This window comes from Candoia aspera, chromosome 4 (assembly GCF_035149785.1).
Source record: "Candoia aspera isolate rCanAsp1 chromosome 4, rCanAsp1.hap2, whole genome shotgun sequence".
NCBI classification, from domain to species: Eukaryota; Metazoa; Chordata; class Lepidosauria; order Squamata; family Boidae; genus Candoia; species Candoia aspera.
Window position 1 is genome coordinate 53,925,279 of NC_086156.1, and position 20,093 is coordinate 53,945,371.

Consider the following 20,093-nt stretch of genomic DNA (forward strand, 5'->3'; position numbering starts at 1 on the left):
AAATCTTCTGTCCCTTTAATTTCTTCAAGTTGACTACCCAGTGGTCGTCTGGCATTTCAACAGAAGCCTCAGTCTCGCTGTTAGTAGAAACATTTCTATTGTTGTTAAGCGCTTCAATTTCTTCCACGACATCCCCAACCAGATAACACATTTTAGAACTGATGTTCTCTACAATGTCCCAAGTATCGTGCATAATAACTTGACAGGAATCGAAAAGAATCTGTTTAAGCTCACAATGGAAATCTGAGAAAGTCTGCTTGAAGTCCTCCATGTCTCAGGCAGTAGATTATGGCGCCCCCTAAGTACTTAACTAGCGAAAGTAGGAGTTAATGGAAAATTTCTGAAAAATGTTTACACAAGTGAAAGTACAATAATAGGCAGTTCCCCGGAGAAAATAGCAGCAGAGAGCTAAAAGTTCAGAACAGCAGATTCAACGTGTAGGAAAATAGTAAAATCTTCAAATTTAATGCAAAAATAATAACAGGGAGATGATTACATGTTCTCAGCCCTCCTCCTGTCCTGACTAAGCAAGGACCACACCGAGACGAGGAAGAAGTCTCTAGTGTTTTATTACTGCTATTATAGACAGAAAATCCTACCAAACTGAAGAAGCGTGGGAAAACCCAGACAGATAAACCCGAAAAGTCAAGGCGGGTCTCTTCTAGGTTTCTTTGAATGACAGCTCAAAGTCTCTAAACTACGCATGTGTTTTCCCCTGTGGATAGGGGCCCCCTCCTGCTCACCATCAGTACTCATGACACCTCAATATTTGGATGGAAAGCAAAATCCAAAACTTAATTTAAAACAAAATTAATCCCAAGTATAACAATAAGCACCAAGCAAGCTTGCTTCTCCTTGCTGTAAAAAGCCTCTCTTAGGGTACATAAACTTAAAAAGAAATAAGTTGGGTGATTTAGAAATGGGGTGGCTGGTCTTAGTGTCTCTTTAAGGCTACAGTGAGGCTTGGAAATGGTGATGTCCCAGCCTCCCAGCGGCTCTTACCAGATTAATGTGAACCCTGTTTGCGATCCTCTGGCTGCAAGTCGCTGTTCAGGAGGACAGATGGGATGATTCTAAGCATTTTCTTTGTCCATGAAAATGTTCCTGGGCTCAGGAAAAATCTGCCTGAGCCCAAACAAACTGCCGCATTGTCAGTTCTGTCCACAGAGCCCACGGATACAGCTGTTCAAGTCCACTACATCCCCACCGGAAGTCCGAACTATCATTATTAACACCTCTATAATCATGCTTTTCATCTGAAGTGACTGCTGAAAATAAATGTGATCTATTGGTTGGAGTACCTGATAAAGATCTACAAGTGACCCAGTTGTCGCTCAGCATGATCTCAGTTATTGTGAGGTTATGAAAAGCAATGAGGAGAAGGATGTGGACAGTATGTGCTTCTTCTGGTGTTATTGGTTATCATGGATCATATTGAAAAGAGTTGATGGGAATTGGCATTTAGTAACATCTGGAAAGCCATATGTTGCTCATCATGGTGAAGGTGAAATGAAATATACCCTTATCTACAGATTTCATAGATGCTGTTTGTAGAATTGATTATAAACTTTCCCCTGATTCTGTTTGCTGAACTCTGTATGCATCGTCCTACTTTTCAAAAAATGGTTGAATACAAGTAACATCTAATTTGGTTTTCTTTAAAATAGATTATAAATATATGCACTTTCAACATGTTATATATTTATCTGTAAGCTATAATCTACATAGTGTGCTAAAAATTATTACAAATAACTTTAGATAGTTGTCAGCATTGTTCTGCAAATTTGCCTGAAGTAACTACAGATATAAAATTAGTTACAAATGTTAGGTTAGAAAAACATAACAGAACCAATGATGTCACTGATAAAGGATGTTATTGTTGCTGTTAAGTCTTATGAGTTGATAGCCCTTAATTTGTGCTCTCTTGTACCAAAAACATTTCTATGCACTGTTTCCTAGTCTTGCTTCCCAGGCAATAGATGACTGTACAAACACTCATCTAACCTCTGGAAAGGGAACACAGCACCTGTTTTTAGTTTTTGCATCTGTCTTTGATGTAATGAAGACTCTTGCTCTGGCATGATAACTATGCACATGTTGCTTATCGAAGCTCCAGATGTTGAAGTAGTTGCTATAGGTGTTTATATCATGTATATCTGTTATTGCAAGAGATTCTTCGCAATATATATTATAGTATGTTATGTTATATTATATTATATTAGCAGCTGGATAGCGCAGTGGTTAGAGCACCGCCCTTTGACATGAGAGACTGGGGTTCAAATCCTGGCTGGTACCTACCTTACCAGTAGGGGTCCTTGGGCAAAGACCCCCTAACACTTTACCTGCCTACCTCAGACATGAGAATGACATGGACTAAGAAAGTCATGCCAGCTTGGATGTTGCCCAGATTAACAAGGTCCACATCAGATGTTGGGGAACCGGGACAATCTGACGATAAGTGGGCTACTGGATCAAACCATACACATATGAGACAAGAGAACTTGGAATTGATGGAATGCTACTACAACAGTAGACCTAATGAGAGGGGATATATGAAATGTATGAGGGAACTATGGATGGACTGAAGACCTGCACCCACACTAACTGAGAAACAGCTAGCTACCCATCGCTTCAACGTAGTGAAGAGGAAGCTGCTCTCACAACTTGAGATAGACCAACTACACATTATATCCCAGACTTAAGAAGACCCAGAAGAACAACTGGAGGTCCAGCCAACACCTGAAGCTGGAATGTCACTGCCACCCCCTCCATTACAGAGCACAGCAGCTGAGATGAGGCACAAGATCATGAATAAATTAGCTACAGTCAGCCCTTGAGACCAATTACCAAGGCTCAGTGGAGAAGTACCATCAGATCATATGCTAGAAGATGCCAGTAGAGCTCTCATGACAATCCCTGCTACCACCATAACTCAAACCAATGAACTTGTATATGCTATAGCTGCTGTAATCCTGGAGATGCTTGGCTACATGATCAAGAAGAACAGTACATTATCCCCCTGGAAAATGAGGTTGGAGACTAAGATCAAGGTAACTTGGAGAGAAGTTAGTCAGCTGGTGGAACTACAGAAGGGTGTGGAGATTAAGGATAAAACTCAGCTATTGAAAAAATACAGGGGCCTGACTCCATCTGAAGCCCTAGAGACTGCTAAACAAAGGTTCACATCACTGGCTACCAGGCTAAGGAGATACACTGGACACACAGAGGCCAAGAAGATAAATGTCCTGTTCTCCAAAGAACCATCCAAGGTGTACTCCCAACTACAGTGCAACAACACAGTAACAGCAGAGCCACCAACAGCAGAAACTGAACAGGACTGGAAGAACATATGGGAGAAAGAGAAGATATATAACATCAGTGCAAAGTGGCTGCAGGACCCAAGAGCAGACCACAACAATCTCCCAGAACAGGAACCAGTCACCATCATAGTAGCAGACATCCAACAGTGGGTCAAGAACATGAAGAGCTTGATGGCACCTGGCCTGGACATAATCCACACCTACTGGCTAAAGAAACTCACAGCAGTGCATGAGTGCCTAGCAGCACAGATGAACCAGCTGCTAGCAGCAGGCTCCCATCCAGACTGGCTAAGACAAGGAAGGGCAGTGCTGATTGTGAATGACTGCCGCAAGGGAACAGCACTGTCCAACTACTAGCCAATAACCTGCCTCCCCACAACATGGAAAATCCTATCAGGCATCATAGCCACCAAGCTACAGGACTATATGCACCAGTACATGAATACTGCTCAGAATGGCATTGGGAACAACCCCAGAGGCTCAAATCACCAGTTGCTCATAGATAGCAGTCACCCAATGAGCACAGCCTGGATTGACTACAGGAAAGCCGATGCCTCAGTGCCACACACATGGATCTGTGAATGCCTGGCATTACACAAAGTCAACAGGACACTAAGGACCTTCCTCAAGAACTCAATGGAACTGTGGAATACAACACTGGAAGTCAACACAAGACAGCTCACAAAAGTGGTCATCATGTGTGGCATATACCAAGGTGATGCACTGTCCCCACTGCTGTTCTGCATAGGCTTGAACCCCCTCAGCCAGAAAATCACAAGAACTGGATATGGATACAAGTTCAAGAATGGAACTACCATCAGCCACCTCCTCTACATGGATGACATCAAGCTGTATGCTAAGAGTGAATGAGACATCAACTCACTGATCCACCTGACACGGATCTACAGTGAGGACATTGGGATGTTATTCGGACTGGAGAAGTGTGGTCAGATGGTAAAGTGTAAATGGAGGGAAGGTAGTTAAGACTGATGGGTTGGAACTACCAGCAGATGTACAGACCAGCTACAGTGTCCCACAGTCAAATGGGAACCACAATGGGGAGGCAAGGAAGACAGCAACATCCACGTACCACCAAAGGATAAGACAGGCCCTGAAGAGCTAGCTTGATGGGAAGAGGAGGATCCACACCATCAACATGTGTGCCCTGACAGTCATCAGATACCTTGCTGGTATAGTGAGCTGGCCAAAGGAGAATATTGAGGCTGCTGATGTTGAGATGTGGAAGCTCCTCACAACGTACGGCGGCTTCCACCCCAAGTCCAACTTCTAGAGACTGTACACCAGTTGGAAAAAGGTTGGGTGGGGTCTGGTGAGTGTCAAAGCCACTGTCCTGGATAAAACCCAGAATATCCAGGAGTACATCAGTAAGATGGCACCCAAAGATGAGCTGCTGAAAGAATGCCTGAGGCAGCAGCAGAGATGGATGGAAGATCAAGCAGCAGAATGCCATGGCAAGACAAGACCCTGCATGGGATGTACCATCAACAGATAGCTGAGGTGGCTGACCTTGGGAAATACTACCAGTGGCTGGAAAGGGCTGGACTAAAAGACAGCACTGAGGCACTGATCATAGCAGCACTAGAACAGGCACTAAGCACCAGATCCATAGAAGCAGGGGTCTACCACACTAGACAGGACCCGAGGTGCAGACTGTGCAGAGGCCTCAGAGACAATCCAATACATAGTGGCAGGGTGTAAGATGCAGTCAGGAACAGCATACACTGAACGGCACAACCAAGTCGCTGTCATTGTGTACAGGAACATCTGCACAGTGTATGGGCTAGATCCTCTCAAGTCCAGATGGGAGATTCCACAGAAGGTTGTGGAGGATAACAGGGCTAAGATCCTGTAGAACTTCCAGATCCAGATGAACAGGCAGGTACTGGCGAATCAACCAGACATTGTGGTAATAGACAAGGACCAGAAGACAGTGGTGGTGATAGATGTAGCAGTAACAAGTGACAGCAACATCAGGAAGATGGAGTATAAGAAGCTGGGGAAGTACCAGGGCCTGAAGGAGGTACTAGAGAGGATGTGGAAAGTGAAGGCCAAAGTGGTCGCAGTGGTGATAGGAGCACTCAGGTCTGTGACTCCTAAGCTGAAAGAGTGGTTCCAACAGATCCTGGGAGCAACATCAGAGCTCTCTGTCCAGAAGAGTGCATGCTAGGAAAAGCTAAGATACTGCACAGAACCCCAGTAGAGGACCCAAGAGGACTGAGGAAGACACATACCACCCATAGGGGTGAGAAGGGAGGGAGGGAGGGAGGGGGAGAGAGAGAGAGAGAGAGACAGAGATTGTGTGTGTGTGTTGTCTGTATGTGTGGTTCTCTGTGTATATATGTGTTTCTGCATAGCACATCATTTCCCAGGTACAAATTGTTAATGTTTTCTACTACAGATTAAAGTTACTATGGTAACTAATCATTTTGGCAGGGTGAAGAGGTTGAATTCAACTGTCCCCTTTTCGAATGTTAATTTTTGCACCTGGAAAAAAAAAACTTGCCTGGACTTGTTTTAGTTTCTGTTTCCCTTCTGTGTAGGCATGTAGAGAATTTTTAGCAGCTCTCACTGAGAGCCTGTAGAATGCAGAAGCTTTTAAATATGTTTTGCTTTCTGTAAATAAAATTATTTTTATAGAAATGCCTGGTGTGTGACTTTTCTGATCTCTCCTGGGCCAAAGGCTTTCCTAGCAATCTGCCAACACAAATCTAAGGATTCTCCTATGTATCTTTGGGAATAAGGAATATAATAGGGACCTTTTAAAACTTAGCATTTCAGAAACATGAATGATTTCCTACATCAGAACTTCATGGTTACTAGAAAGTTAGCATATCAGAGAAGGTATTTTATCAAGTTTGATTTTTGTATTGCACAGAGGAATTTTGTGTGGGCCTGGAGAACTTGGAAATGTGTAGTCATGAGCTGTGTTTTGAAGTGTAATCCTTGGGGACTTGAATCATAAGATAGTGTGAATGCAGAAATCCTTTCTTACCTAGTTACATGCTTTCCTAGAGAGGTTGACAGAGGTTACACTACTTTTGGTATTATAGTAGTAATATATCTTCATCCATGTATCAAATTAATTGGATTGAATCTTATCCAGCCATAGTCTTCAGTGCTAAAACTTTGGACATTTGAAAATGAAAAGATAATTTTTGTAGGCAATTAAAGTGTTTGAAGGCTATAATTCAATTTGGAACTTGGGATAGGAATGTGATCTGTGATCACACAAGTGTACGGGATATTGCTGAAAACTTATTAATGTTAGTCATTGTTACTTTTAGGATCTGGGGATGATACACGATCTTGGGGACCACCATTCGTTGGAACTGAAAGTGTTTATTTTCTCAGTGTAAACAGAAATAAAAAGGTAACAAAAATGTCCTCCTTGTAATGCTAAATATTTTGAGCAAAATCATTTTTTCTACTAAGGTCGTTCCTGTTGCATATGCATATATACAGTATTGTCAAAAGGAGAAACAGCTATTAGATGCAACTGACTCATTCTTTAAGTAAAGTTCAAAGTAGATTTTTTCAATAATGTTCAAAGTGGATAACTGAATGTAGTAATGTTATTAAGAGAATTACGTTTTTCCTCTTTTACTAGAGTATAGCTGTTAATATGAAGAAGCCCAAGGGAGCAAAGATAATTAAAGAGGTGAGTTTAAACTGAAAAATAAATTGTTTATAAAATAAATCCTTGTTACGAGGAAATGGCATTCATGTTGCAAAATATGCAATAGATATTTTGAGGGACAGGTCGTCATTTAATAGCAGAACATAGAGTTTGCTAATTAATGGTCATCATTCAATCTGTGTCAACTCCAGGGTCTAAAGTGCTGAAGTGCTTCTGCCAGTCACTGTAGATATTCTTAAACTAGATAGATTAATGGTTTGTCTGGATTTAAGCTGTTTCCTAATATTTTATATCAGGGGTGGATAATCTGTACTCTTTTGTGCTCAGAAATAAGTTCCACTGCGTTGAATTGGGCTTACTCCCAGGTAAAAATATCTAGCACTGTGGCCTAATATTAGGAAGGTGATTCCTCCTCAGTCTTCAAGAAAGATCTCTAGTTACTGCTGTTTTCTCAGTCAATTATAATAATAGGCAGTCATGGTTGAACAGCAAGAAAGCTTTTGTTTTGTTGTTCTAACCACTGATATCTGCACGCTAATCTACATATTTATCAGAATAATGGAGTGCTATTTTTTGTATTTGTTTAATTGCCTGATGTAATAAAGACTCTCTTGGATTGAGCTCAGTACTCGAAGATTCCATGGACATGTACAGTAATTCTATTAAAAATAATATGGAAGTGGTTTACCATTGTCTTTTCTGACATTTTTATGTTTACTTCCTGATCTAGCCCTGTGGTTTCCTGGTGGTTTCCCATCTAACTAACCAGGTCTAACCCTGCTTAGCTTTTTTGAGATCAGCCAGAGTTAGCCAATGGTTAGAGCTGGTTCAAATCCAATTTTACTTTGTTTGCTAAATAAAAATGAAAAATGGTTTCAGAGAATTTGAGCCCTGGTGAGAAGAACTAAAACTAGAAAAGAAGGAAGCAGAAGGGATAGTTTAATTTTGGTTTCACACCCATAGGGATTAAAGAATGCTTAGGGCATCCATCTACCAGAAAAGAATAGGTCAAGAGCCACAAATATATTTACTTTTTTGAAGTTAGCTTCCTATTTATCTGCCAAGCTCTTTACTCTTCAACTAATGGGAAATGTCCTGCTTTGAATGAAACTAGTAGGAGCTTCCAGAACTTGTCAAATACAGCATATGACTAATTCTCTTGTTGATTATTCCTGGCTACTTATGATGTAGCATAAATGTATATAGAGAAAGCCCTCAGCCAAATATTTTCCACTGTATCAAAAGGTATAGTTCAGTATATATACAACTATATCCATCTAATGTCTTAGAGGTTGACTTATTAAATACAGATTTCCCAAAATGAAGAAAGCTATAGCTTCTTAGAAAGTAGTCAAATATTAATTTACACCTCATACTTGCTTTCTATGAGTCTATCCACCTTTTTCTCCTTAACATCTTAGCCTTTCAGTAAGTTTGGCATGTAGAAATGAGTGAATTAAGTACAATTTTCAAAATGATGTTTTGGAGTTTTCTACCACAGTGGTAGCAATAGGAGTAACAGTAAACTATCATTATTTAATGTCTTCATATGTCATTTTTCCATCAAGTGTAAATTGAATCATTAAACTGTTCTCTGGCTCCATTTAGCACTTGCTGGATGTAGTATACTGTATATCTCTTAGTGATTAGATTATTCATAAAGTGCATGCATCTGTTGTTTTGAGTTTTTGCTGACCTGAGATTTTTTTTGTGTAAGTGTGTTTTAGACTTAAGTATAATAAATAATCCACAAAAGCAGTAATGCTTGTTATTGCTGATATGATGACACCAGTTTATTAAACCCATTCCAGTGTTTTCTTACTAATCAGCTAAATATATGTTTCAGAAAATGATTTCTTGGCCAATTTAAAGTATTTTTAAACAGGTCACTTCTAAACAAAATCTCATTGGAACATAGGTACATACATTTGTACATTCCCATCTGTATATATGTGGTGTGAAAAGGAAGAATTATTTGGGAATAAGGAAACATAAAATAACCCTACAGTGATGAAATAGTTGAGTATTTGGGGGGAATATGAGTTGTGTTCCCAGAGTAATGAGAAATTGTATCTTGCTCTTGCTTGATCCAGATAAATGGAGAAACATTCATTATTGCAGAATGGCCGCATACTTGACTATTTAAGATCTTACAAACACTAAATCTGAATGGGATGCAGTATTAGCTCTCTCATCCTCCCATCTGAGGCTGACATAATTCTTTTGCCTGTTGCAGCTCCTGATGACCAGCAATACAACTATATAACTTTATTGTATATTGAGAGGAGGGGAAGCAAAGCAAAACTATATATTTTTCTTGAATTTCTAAATATACTGTATATTTTACTATCACTGGGATAGGGCCATACATGTCCCTCCTGAATTAACAATTGGGTTCTGCTTTTTTTTTTTTTTATCGTATGGCATAGCAGTTCAGTGTTCATGCTGCTTTTTCTTGCTGGGAAATCCTTGTGAGGTCCAGCAGCCAGATGTGTAGACTATTTAGCCATGATAAGTCCCATTGCCCAGGGTGCACCACAAGGAGGCTAGTCTACCTTGCACCGAACCTAAACAACACAGTACAGTATAAGAAGCAGCTTTTCATGGAACAGGACTTCTTGGTTGATGTTTCAGTATAATTGTATGTAAATTTGTATAAAGTACTTCTCTGTAGTTCATCCTCATTTATTGATGAGGTATAGAGATCTTACATATTGGGTATGCTTTTGGTAAATGAAGAGAGCCACAGTTGCATGGAATGATAAATGAAGGCATGCAGTGTTTACTACCCTCATGAATCTAGTTCCCTCTAGATGGAATATTACAGCTTTCTTCATTTTGGAGCCATCAATACATGTTGAGAAATAGGCTCAGTGTGTATGGAACTATCAAAACCAGCTGTGATTGTGGGGTACCCAAGGAGGACCAAGCATGCTAAAACACACAAAAAAAACAACACACCAGCTCCTCCATACTAACAGACCACCCTCCTGGATGCCATCTTGGATTTCAGTTGGATTTAACAACTGACTTGCAAAATTCCTGAAAATTTATCAATTGGCTCTTGCAAGCTGGTACGAGCCAACTCCAGCACACTACCAGTTATAAAAACTGAGATCCTATAACATCTGTGGGAGGATCCTAGGATAGGGAAGACTACCATAGAAGATAGGTATAATATTTTGATGCTACAAGTTTAGAACTTCAGATACAATCCAGAAAAAGTTTTGAAAATCTGTGAACTGTGGATTATTGATATGTAAATGCTATTATGTTTATTTTAGTGCTGTGCATATTTACTTGGAAATAAGTTTCCAGAATTCCATGAATTCTATACATATTTTCTTGGGAATACAGTTCGTGGCACTCATTCCAAGTATACATGCTTAGGATTGATTAGCCTGATGCTAGAGTTACTTTTGGAGGAAGTAAGACTACAGTATGCACTGAAAGCTGCTGCTTTAATTTTGTATCTGAGCACAATAAATAAAACTTAAGCAGGATTACTTTCCTCCATCAGTGCTCAAATTAATTCTGAAGGACTGTGTATAGGTTTTTATTTCAGAAGTTGTGAATGTTTACTCTGATAGTTCTGTTGTATAAAAGATTACATTTACTTCAATGAGCTGACTCCTTAAACAGCCCCAATCTTTTCTTATGCTTGCATAGAACCTTGAGAAAAAGTGGGCTGCTTTAGTGAATGGCAGAGAGATCCTGTGCTTGCATGAATCTGAGGCATTCTTCAGAATCATTTTTAAAAGCATGCTCAGCCATAAGAAGGTTACAATGAGCAATTTGATGCTTTGCCTGAAGTGCTGCTGGTGGGCAGGTTTCAAATTACAGTGAAATCTCAGTTTAATGGACCAATTGAGGGGGCAGGGTTAATGTCTTTTAAATTGCAAATAATGTTCATGTCAATGGATGTTATTTGCATAAATGATGTCATCATACAAATTCACAATTGCTGTGAATGATATAAAATTAATGTAAATTTTACTGTCTTAACCTGAATACTTCAGACTTCCCTCTTGGGGGCGGGGAATCCAGATAGCAATTTGGTCCATTGTATCTGGGATCCATTAAATTGTATTCCTTTTGCTTTTTGTAATTATCCCTGTAAGATTGGAGAAATAAAGGTTATGGGCCATGTTCTTCTGTGAACCCCCTTTACAAGAATATTTATTGTAACTTTGTAGTACTCATTTTATTGAACAAGGTAGGTAAGGTGGTTGAATTTTATATACTTTACCTTTTACCACATCAGTATCCAGTCATTCTTAGTAGAGTAGCCAATTTTTGTGCCATTGTCTGTGTTGTTGTTAGTTGCCGTCGAGTCGTTTACGACTCATGACGACCCTAAGTATAAAAGAACAAAATGCTGTTTGGTCTTGTGCCATATGCCTGACTGTTCCAATGTTTGCATCCATTGTTGCTGTAATTGTATCAATCCATCGCATTGAAGGTCTCCCTCTTTTCTGCTGGCCCTCGACTTTACCAAAAATGATGTCCTTTTCAAGCGATCCGTCTTTCCTGATGATGTGCCCAAAGTATGAGAGTCTAAGCCTAGTTATCTTCGCCTCTAGGGAACATTCTGGTTGTATTTCTTCTAAAACTGATTTGTTTGTTCTGGCAGTCCATGGTATTTTCAATAATCTTCATCAACACCACAATTCGAATGCATCAATTCTTCTTCTATCTTCCTTTTTAATGTCCAACTTTCACAGGCATATGTGGCAATTGAGAAGACCATGGCGTGCGTCAGACACACCCTTGTTTTTAAACTGACATCTGATTGTCTGTGTTACAAGATAGCAATTAATTAAATCTGAAGAGTCAGTTCTCTAAGTTGCTATGGTAAATGATAAATATCAAGAAATTTGCATATAACACATATTACTGGAAGGATATGTTCTTGTTTTAGGTATTATCTTTGAACGTTCTGTATTAGTCTAACTGACTACAATAATCTAGTGTAAAAATGAAGAAGGTATTTGTAAAACAAACAGGTTTGTGCCTAATGAGAAAGTTAAGACATGTCTGGATATAACAGAGAGAAAATCAAGTATTTTTTAGCTCATTGCTATATAAAGGTCTAACTCAGCAGTGGGAAGTTAGTTATGGAAAGCAGTCGATCACTAAGTATATTGTGCCTGTCCAAAACTTTGTGAAGTTCTCATGCTGCTATTCAGACATTGAAGGAAAAACAAAGGTTGTCTGTCTGTCTGTCTGTCTGTCTGTCTGTCTGTCTGTCTATCTATCTATCTATCTATCTATCTATCTATCTATCTATCTATCTATCTATCAAATTTATAACCGCCCATCTCCCCCTGAGGAGGGACTCTGGGCGGTTTACAATAAAAACGGAATTAAAACAGTACAATATAGAACTATACAATAAATATAGATACACAATAAAATATAAATATGATAAAAACCAAATGGCTAAAGGTTCTCCATTAATCCGCAAATAGAACAGGGTCCTTCTAGGGAGCTAGCCATCCCCAAGAGTGACTGTTCTTCTTCCTGCCCCAGGCAAGATGGCAAAACCAGGTTTTCAATTGCTTGTGGAAGTCCAGGAATGAAGGGGCCTGTCTCAACTCTGGGGGAAAAATATTCCAAAGGTCAGGCACTACTGCAGAGAAGGCACACTTCCAGGACCCCAGCAGATGGAATTCTCTGGGGTCTGTAGCATGCCCTTTTTGCCTGCCCGGGTGGGATGGGTTGATATAATGGGGATGAGACGGTCCCTCAGGTAACCTGGTCCTATGCCATGTAGGGCTTTAAAGGTCATAACCAACACCTTGAATTGGACCTGGAAACAAACTGGAAACCAGTGCAGCTCGCGCAGCAAAGGTGTCACATGTGCCACCCTTGGGGCACCAAAGAATGCTCGCGCGGCCTCATTCTGGGCCAGCTGTACCTTCCGGGTACTCTTCAAGGGTAGCCCCATGTAAAGCACATTGCAGTAGTCTATATGGGAGATAACCAGGGCATGAGTGACCATTTGAAGGGCCTCTCATTCCAGGAAGGGGCATAACTGGTGCACAACACAAAGTTGAGCAAAGGCCACGACTGCCACCTCCTCTTCGAGCAGGAATTGTGAGTCCAAGAGGAGCCCCAAGTTACGCAACTGTTCTGTACAGGGCAATGCAACTCCATCCAGAACTAAAGTTGATAATTTCCCAGATACCGAGGAGCCATTAATCAACAGCCACTCTGTCTTACCAGGGTTCAGTCAAAGCCTGATGTTCCCTGTCCAAGCCCCAACAGCCCTCAGAAACTTGGAAAGGGTGGTCACGGCAACACTTACTTTACTTGGGATGGAGATGTGTATTTGAGTATCATCAGCATATTGATGATACCTCATCCCACGGTGATGGATGATCTCGCCTAGTGGTTTCATGTAAATGTTAAAAGGAGTGGAGAGGTTGCCGAGCCCTGCGGCACCCCACAAAGTAGGGGCTGCAGGCTGGATCTCTCACTCCCTATCACCACTGTCTGGACCAGCCCTGAAGAAAGGAGGTGAACCAGTGCAGAACCACGCTGCCCACCCCCATTTCCCTGAGTTGGTCCAGAAGGATACCATGGTTGATGGTATTGAAAGCCGCTGAGAGGTCAAGAAGAGCAAGGATGGATGCACTGCCTCCATCCCACTCCCACCAGAGATCATCCATAAGTGCGACCAGTGCCGTTTTCATCCCATGACTGGGCCTGAAACCTGACTGAAAGGGGTCTAGATAATCTGTTTCATCCAGAATCCTCTGGAGCTGCAATGCCACCACTTTCTCAACCACCTTCCTCAAAAAGGAGAGGTGGGAGACTGGATGAAAATTGTCCAATATGGTAGGGTCCAGTGATGGTTTCTTGAGGAGAGGGCACACCAGTGCTTCCTTGAAAGCTACTGGAAACACCCCTCTCTTAAAGATGTATTTACCATTGCCTGGACTCAGCTACGTGTTGCCTCCTGAGCTGTTTTCACCAGCAGGAGGGACATGGGTCTAATTGGCAAGTGGTGGCATTTACAGTCCAGAGGATCCTGTCCACTTCCTTGGGTTCAACAGTGTCAAACTGTTCCCAGATAACATGGTAAATTCATTCTCTGGGTATCCCACCAGACTCTGTCTCATGCTCGGAGTCCAAATGGAAAAGGATCAGAGCGATTTTATCCTGCAGATGCTCAGAAAATTCCTCAGCATGGCCCTGTAGATGGATTTCTGAATTCCGTTTCCCCAAAAGGGATTGGGTAATTCAGTTCAATTTTATTACAGTCACAGATTGGGTAATTTTAAACAGGGCTGCCGGGCAGCATTCTGCAGATGCAGTAAGAATGGAGAAATACTGATGTTTCTCCGCTCTTACCACCACAAGCTAGGCCTTAATAGCAGCTCTAGCTTGTGTTTGGTTGGACTTGGTCTTTGTCTTCCTCCAGAGGCACCCGAGGCTTCTCTTAACCCTCTTCAAGATTCTCAACCCCTCCATGAGCCACGGGGAGTGTTGGGTTTGAGCGGGCAAGAGAGGCTGCACAGGTGCGATCCTGTCCAAGGCCCCAGCCACCGCTGCATTCCAGGTGGCAGCTAGAGCCTCCGCTGGACCCAGCAGCAGATCCTCAGGTATACCCCCCAGCTCCCTCTGGAACCCTACTGGGTCCATCAGTCTCCAAGGGTGGACCAATCAAATGGGTCCTGCCTCCCTGCGGATGGGGGTGGCATAGGAGATCTCAAGTTCACCAGGGCATGATCTGACCTTGACAAAGGGGAAAGATGTAACTCTTCCCTCAGATTACATTGCCACTGCTCTGACAAGAAATTTAAATCTGGAGTGAGGCCACTGTCTCGAGTCGGGTCCTGAATAATCTGAGACAGGCCCATGGCCACCATGGTGGCCATGAGCTCCCAAGCTTCTTCCGAGGCCCGTCCCAGGGAAGGCAAGTTAAAGTCTCCCAGAACCATAAGTCTGGGGAACTCCACCACCAAACCTGAGATGGCCTCCATCAGCTCAGGCAGGGAGGTTGCTATGCTGCAGGGAGGCTGGTACAATAGCAACACTCGAAACTTGAAGAAAGGGTCTCACAGCCAGCCACTTGTGGAGCAGAGGCCCTGACAGCCACTAGGGATTCTCGGATACCAACAACCACCCCTCCTCCCCTGCCCTGAGGTCTCAGCTGGTGTCAGACTTGAAACCCGGCCAGGCATATCTCCAAAAGAGCAACACTTCATTCTGGGCCCAGCCAGATCTCGGTAATACACACCAGGTCTGCCCCCTCCTCTGTGATCAAATCACATATGAGGGGGGCCTTGTTAATTGACCTGACATTACAAAGCAGCAGCCAAAAGTCAGGGCCACCACAAGTCTGCTGTCCAGGACCTGGGTTTGAGCATGGAGGGCTGGAACACGCCAAAGGTAACAAACACCGGGGGCGTCTTCCTCTAAGATGACCCATCCTCCGACTCCTGTCATATTGTCCCCTGTCCATCACCACCCCAATAGCCTGCCCCACCCTACAACCTCCAGAGTCTCGAAATCCATTAGTCTCCACTCCTGGACCTCCCAAGATCACTGGTTAAAAATAGGGATCCTTCCATTCATACATACAACCTCACTCCCTCTCACTCAATTACAAGGTGATGGTGCCCCCCCCCCCAGTGCACCAGCTCACACTCTCAGCACTGACAGCCCAACCACTGCCCATGCATGCACTCACTGTGCCCCCCCTTGACTTCTCTCACTGGTCGGCGGGGGGGCAACCCATCCGCTACTCCCCACCTCCTGTCTCTCACTCAGGAGGTGGGTGTTCTCACACTCACCATCCAAACCTGCGATGCCTCTCATGCCTCTCACACCTGGGAGGGAACACACCATTCACGAGAAAGGAACCCCCAATTGTCATGTTCACTAATTCAATGTAGTTTATACATCGTAACGTTTCACATGCCATGGCGCTGATGCACGTTTCTGTTTGGGAGGGAGCTGCTGTGAGACCTTGTACCAAGCTCTGTATGTGAAATCAGTACAATGGAATGTGTTTGGGTTATTTTCTCTTCTCAAGGACTTTTCCCGCAGACCATCAGAAACCATTAGGAGTACCTGGGATTGTGAACTTAAGAAGATTCTATGGGGGGAGGAATTTCATTTGCACCGAGGGTTTTTAGTTTGAATTTGGCGCGCTTTCATCATTCTCAGCTTTCTCTGTGATCCTGCATACTATTCTTTAATAAATCAGATATCTTTGAATTCCTACTCATGAGTCTGATGGTGTTTTTGAATAGGCAACCATTACATAAAGCTGAGAATCCCCAAAGTTGTATCATTAGCTCCTCCCAAGATCACTCTCTTGTGAGGGAAAATAGTTAACAATGGCTGAGTCAAAATCCATGACCGGGGGACTCGAGGAGACGGCTAGCTTGATGCCTGAGTTGACGGTCAAGAGCGGAGAACTGAATCTCACCACAGAACCTTCAGAATCCCGAGACTTGTCAAGGGATGAATCGAATTCCAATCCTGATTCAGAGGAATCTGACAATGGGGAAGAGCAAAAGCAACCGGCACCCAGCGAATTGCTCGCAGAGTTGATCATCTTGGATGAAGTGGGGGAACCCCAACCAGGGATGTCGGGGACGTCCTGGAAGTATCGGTTCCTGCTAACCTCAGAAAAAGAATCTACTATGGTGTCAACTGAGAGGAAACCGGGCACGCGAAGGAGAGGGGACTCTCGAACCCCTGAGAGACTAAGAGTGGTGGAAGCCAAAATAGAATCAATGGAGTACATGTTGAAAAACCTGTCTTTGTCACTGGAGGGGCAGGGGAGACGCGGAGGAGATCCCAGCTTCCTGCAACCATCCCCCATCCTCCCATCCAGACTTCCGGTGGAGCGGGGCCGGAGACGGCTCTGGGATGAATCTCCACCCTGCAGAGCCCAGCCATCAGTAACCCCACCCTGTAAAGGGAAAGCTACTGTAACCTGGGGCCAAACCACTCAAGCACCTGCTGGTTCCACTCCAACCGGAGGCGGAGTGAGAGACTTTTCTGTCAAATTTGACGGGGATCCAACAAAGTTAACTTTCTTTTTAACTAATGCTAAAAGTTATATGAGGCAGTTTGGGGCATGCTTCCCTTCCAAAGAGGCTAAAATAACTGCCATTGCCACCAAGTTGAAGGGTTGAGCGGCTGACTGGTATGTTCAATTAAGTGATGCTGACTCCCCTGCACTTGATTATTTCGATGATTTCATGTGGGTGTTAAAGCTGCATTTTGAGGATCCTCTGGCCAAGGCAAGAGCTAAGAAGGCACTGAAGGATCTTACCCAGGGCCAAATGTCAGTAGCTGATTACGCCCTAGAGTTTAAAGTTCTGGCTGGGAAAATCACTGACTGGTCTGAGTCAATTCTAATAGAGCGTTTTAAAGAGGGACTCAACTGGGACGTCCTGCGTTGGGCATTGTGTAGAGATGACCCCAAGTCATTGTACGACTGGATCTGTCTGGCAAGAAAGGCTGAGCATGCTCAGCATACCTTCATGCAAACTAGAAAATCTGAAAAACCACCCGCCACCATGAGAGGACCCCGAAGTGCTGCGACTGCTGCCTGGCCAAGCTATAGACCTTGGGATGAGGAGAGAGATCGGTGCTACGCGAGGGGTCAGTGTCTCCGATGCAGAAAGGAGGGCCATCGAGCAGCTGATTGCCCCAAAGCCAAGGCTGGAGATCGAGCGGGGAAGCTGCCGGCCAAATCGCACCCCCCCCTCGCTGCGAATGACAGCAGCCAAAGGGACAGCCGACGCTGAAGAAGTAAACTACTTCTCAGGAGAGGCTGAAGACGACTCTAAGGAGCCGGCGGGAAACGCCAGCCACCTGCCATGAAGGGCGCCAGCGGGCAGGTGGAAGAGGATGGGCGCGAAGATGCTATAGTGAGTGCTGACTGTCCCACTTTAGCAGTAAAAGTGAAATTGGGTTCCCGCACAAAAACTACAGAGGTATGGGCTTTAGTTGACTCTGGGTGTTCCAGGTGTTTAATTCACCCTGATCTGGTTGCTGCTTTGGAACTGCCTAGTTTCCCCCTCCAGCATCCTTTGATCTTCACACAGTTGGATGGTTCAACAGTGGGGGGGGGGGCAGCAACCCATTTCACTGGAACTGTGGCAATGCAAATGGGCAGCCACCGTGAGACTTTGAAATTCGTTGTAGCACCTGTTGGCAATCCCTTGGTAATCCTGGGGATCCCCTGGTTGACCTATCGAAGCCCCTATATAAACTGGGAGCACAGAACTGTGACTTTTAAAGATGGATTTTACCAAGCTCCTACAGCGGAGATAGTTGCACGTGTGGGGGTTGGAAGGGCAGCGATCGCCATGCCGCGCCCTGACTTTCTACATTTAGAAGGCTTGTGTCCTAACAGCCAGGAACCACGCTGAGACAAGGAACTGGTCTCTAATGTTTTATTGCTTGTACATAACAGGAATCCTAACAAACTGAAGAAGCGTGGGAAAAACCCAGACATATAAACCCCAAAGGTTAAGGCGGTCCCGATCTGTGTCTGTTTGAATGGCTGCCCAATTCCTCAGTGCTACGCATGCGCTTAACAGTCTGGATGGGAGCCCCCTGCTCACCATCCTTACTCATGACAGCTTGCCTGCTCAATACCAAGAATTTGCAGACGTCTTTGGGGAGATGGAAGCAGATCAGTTACCCCCCCACTGGAAAACTGACTGTGCAATAGAGTTGGTCCCCAATGCTCAATTGCCCAAGCCAAAAATTTATCCGATGACTCAGAAGGAGCTCGAGGCATTACGGGACTTCATTGACAAAAATCTGTCAAGAGGGTTTATTGAACCTGCTAATTCCCCAGTTGGGGCTCCTGTGTTATTCCGGGAAAAGAAAGATGGCACGCTTCGACTCTGTACGGACTATCGAGGGTTAAATTCCATCTCTATTGTCAACAAGTACCCTCTGTCCCTCATGAAGGACATGTTAGCTCATTTGTCAAAGGGCAAGATGTTCTCCAAGCTTGATCTTCGCAAAGCCTACTTCTGCATTCGCATAAAAGCTGGGGATGAGTGGAAGACTGCTTTTAATTGCCCACTAGGATTGTTTCAATACAAAGTCCTCCCTTTTGGGTTGACAGGGGCGCCCGGAATCTTCATGCAATTGATTAATGAAGTATTACATGATCATTTGTTTAAAGGGGTCCTGGTTTATTTAGATGAAGTTCTCATTTACACTGAAACCGAGGAGGAACACGAACGCCTTCCCAGACAGGTGTTACGCAAACTTAGAGATGCCAAACTCTATGCCAAACTTTCCAAATGTGAGTTTCATGAAACCCAACTTGATTATCTGGGCTATCGAGTGTCTGACCGGTGTATAGAAATGGACCCTGCAAAAATTCAGGCGATTCTAAGTGGGGAATGTCCCCGCACCCGGAGGCAATTACAAAATTTCCTAGGGTTCAGTAATTTCTATCGGCAATTTATCTAGGGGTTCGCTGAGATTGCTCTGCCCCTCACTGATTTACTCCATACCAAGGGCTTGGGGGAGACATGCAAAGTAAAAAACCCTGGGGCAGTGCTGAATTGGACGCCTGAATGCCAGGCATCATTTGAGAAATTAAAAACTCTTTTCACTGCTGAGCCTATTCTACAGCACCCTGATCCTGAGCGCCCCTTTGTGGTCCAAGTTGATGCTTCTGACTCCTCAGTTGGGGCTATATTGTTACAGAGAGATTCTGAAAATCACTTAAAACCCTGCGCTTATCTGTCCCGGAAATTTTCTGAAACAGAACGCTGTTGGCATGTTTGGGAAAAGGAGGCGTTTGCTGTAAAAGCAGCTTTAGAAACCTGGCGCCATCTCCTTGAAAGCGCTAAATGCCCTTTCGAGGTTTGGACCAATCACAGGAATTTGGAAGCCCTCCACACCCCACAACATCTCAGCCCTAAACAAATTCGCTGGGCTTAGTTTTTCAGTCGCTTTAACTTCCAGTTAAAATTTATTCCGGGAAAGAAAAACTTTCTGGCTGATGCTTTGTCACAGTTACCTCAGGATCTTGACCAGGTGGCAGATGTGGTTGGGACTGTTCTCACTGAACCACAACTGGGCTTGGTTGCTGTCACTCGGAGCCAGACCCG

The 20,093-nt window shown here is 43.6% G+C and overlaps 1 protein-coding gene across 3 annotated transcripts in view; it reads left to right on the forward strand.

The window, feature by feature from the left end:
* The window catches only part of SUGCT (succinyl-CoA:glutarate-CoA transferase), a 634,652-nt gene that overhangs the window by 8,112 nt on the left and 606,447 nt on the right, over positions 1 to 20,093 (forward strand). For all 3 annotated transcript variants that reach the window (XR_010067980.1, XM_063304167.1, XM_063304166.1), the window contains exons 4-5: positions 6,626 to 6,711; positions 6,949 to 6,999. Coding sequence is in view for 2 of the 3 variants with exons in the window: in XM_063304167.1 (XP_063160237.1) it covers positions 6,626 to 6,711; positions 6,949 to 6,999 (137 nt within the window). In the remaining variant the exon portion in view is untranslated. The remainder of the gene's footprint in view (positions 1 to 6,625; positions 6,712 to 6,948; positions 7,000 to 20,093) is intronic.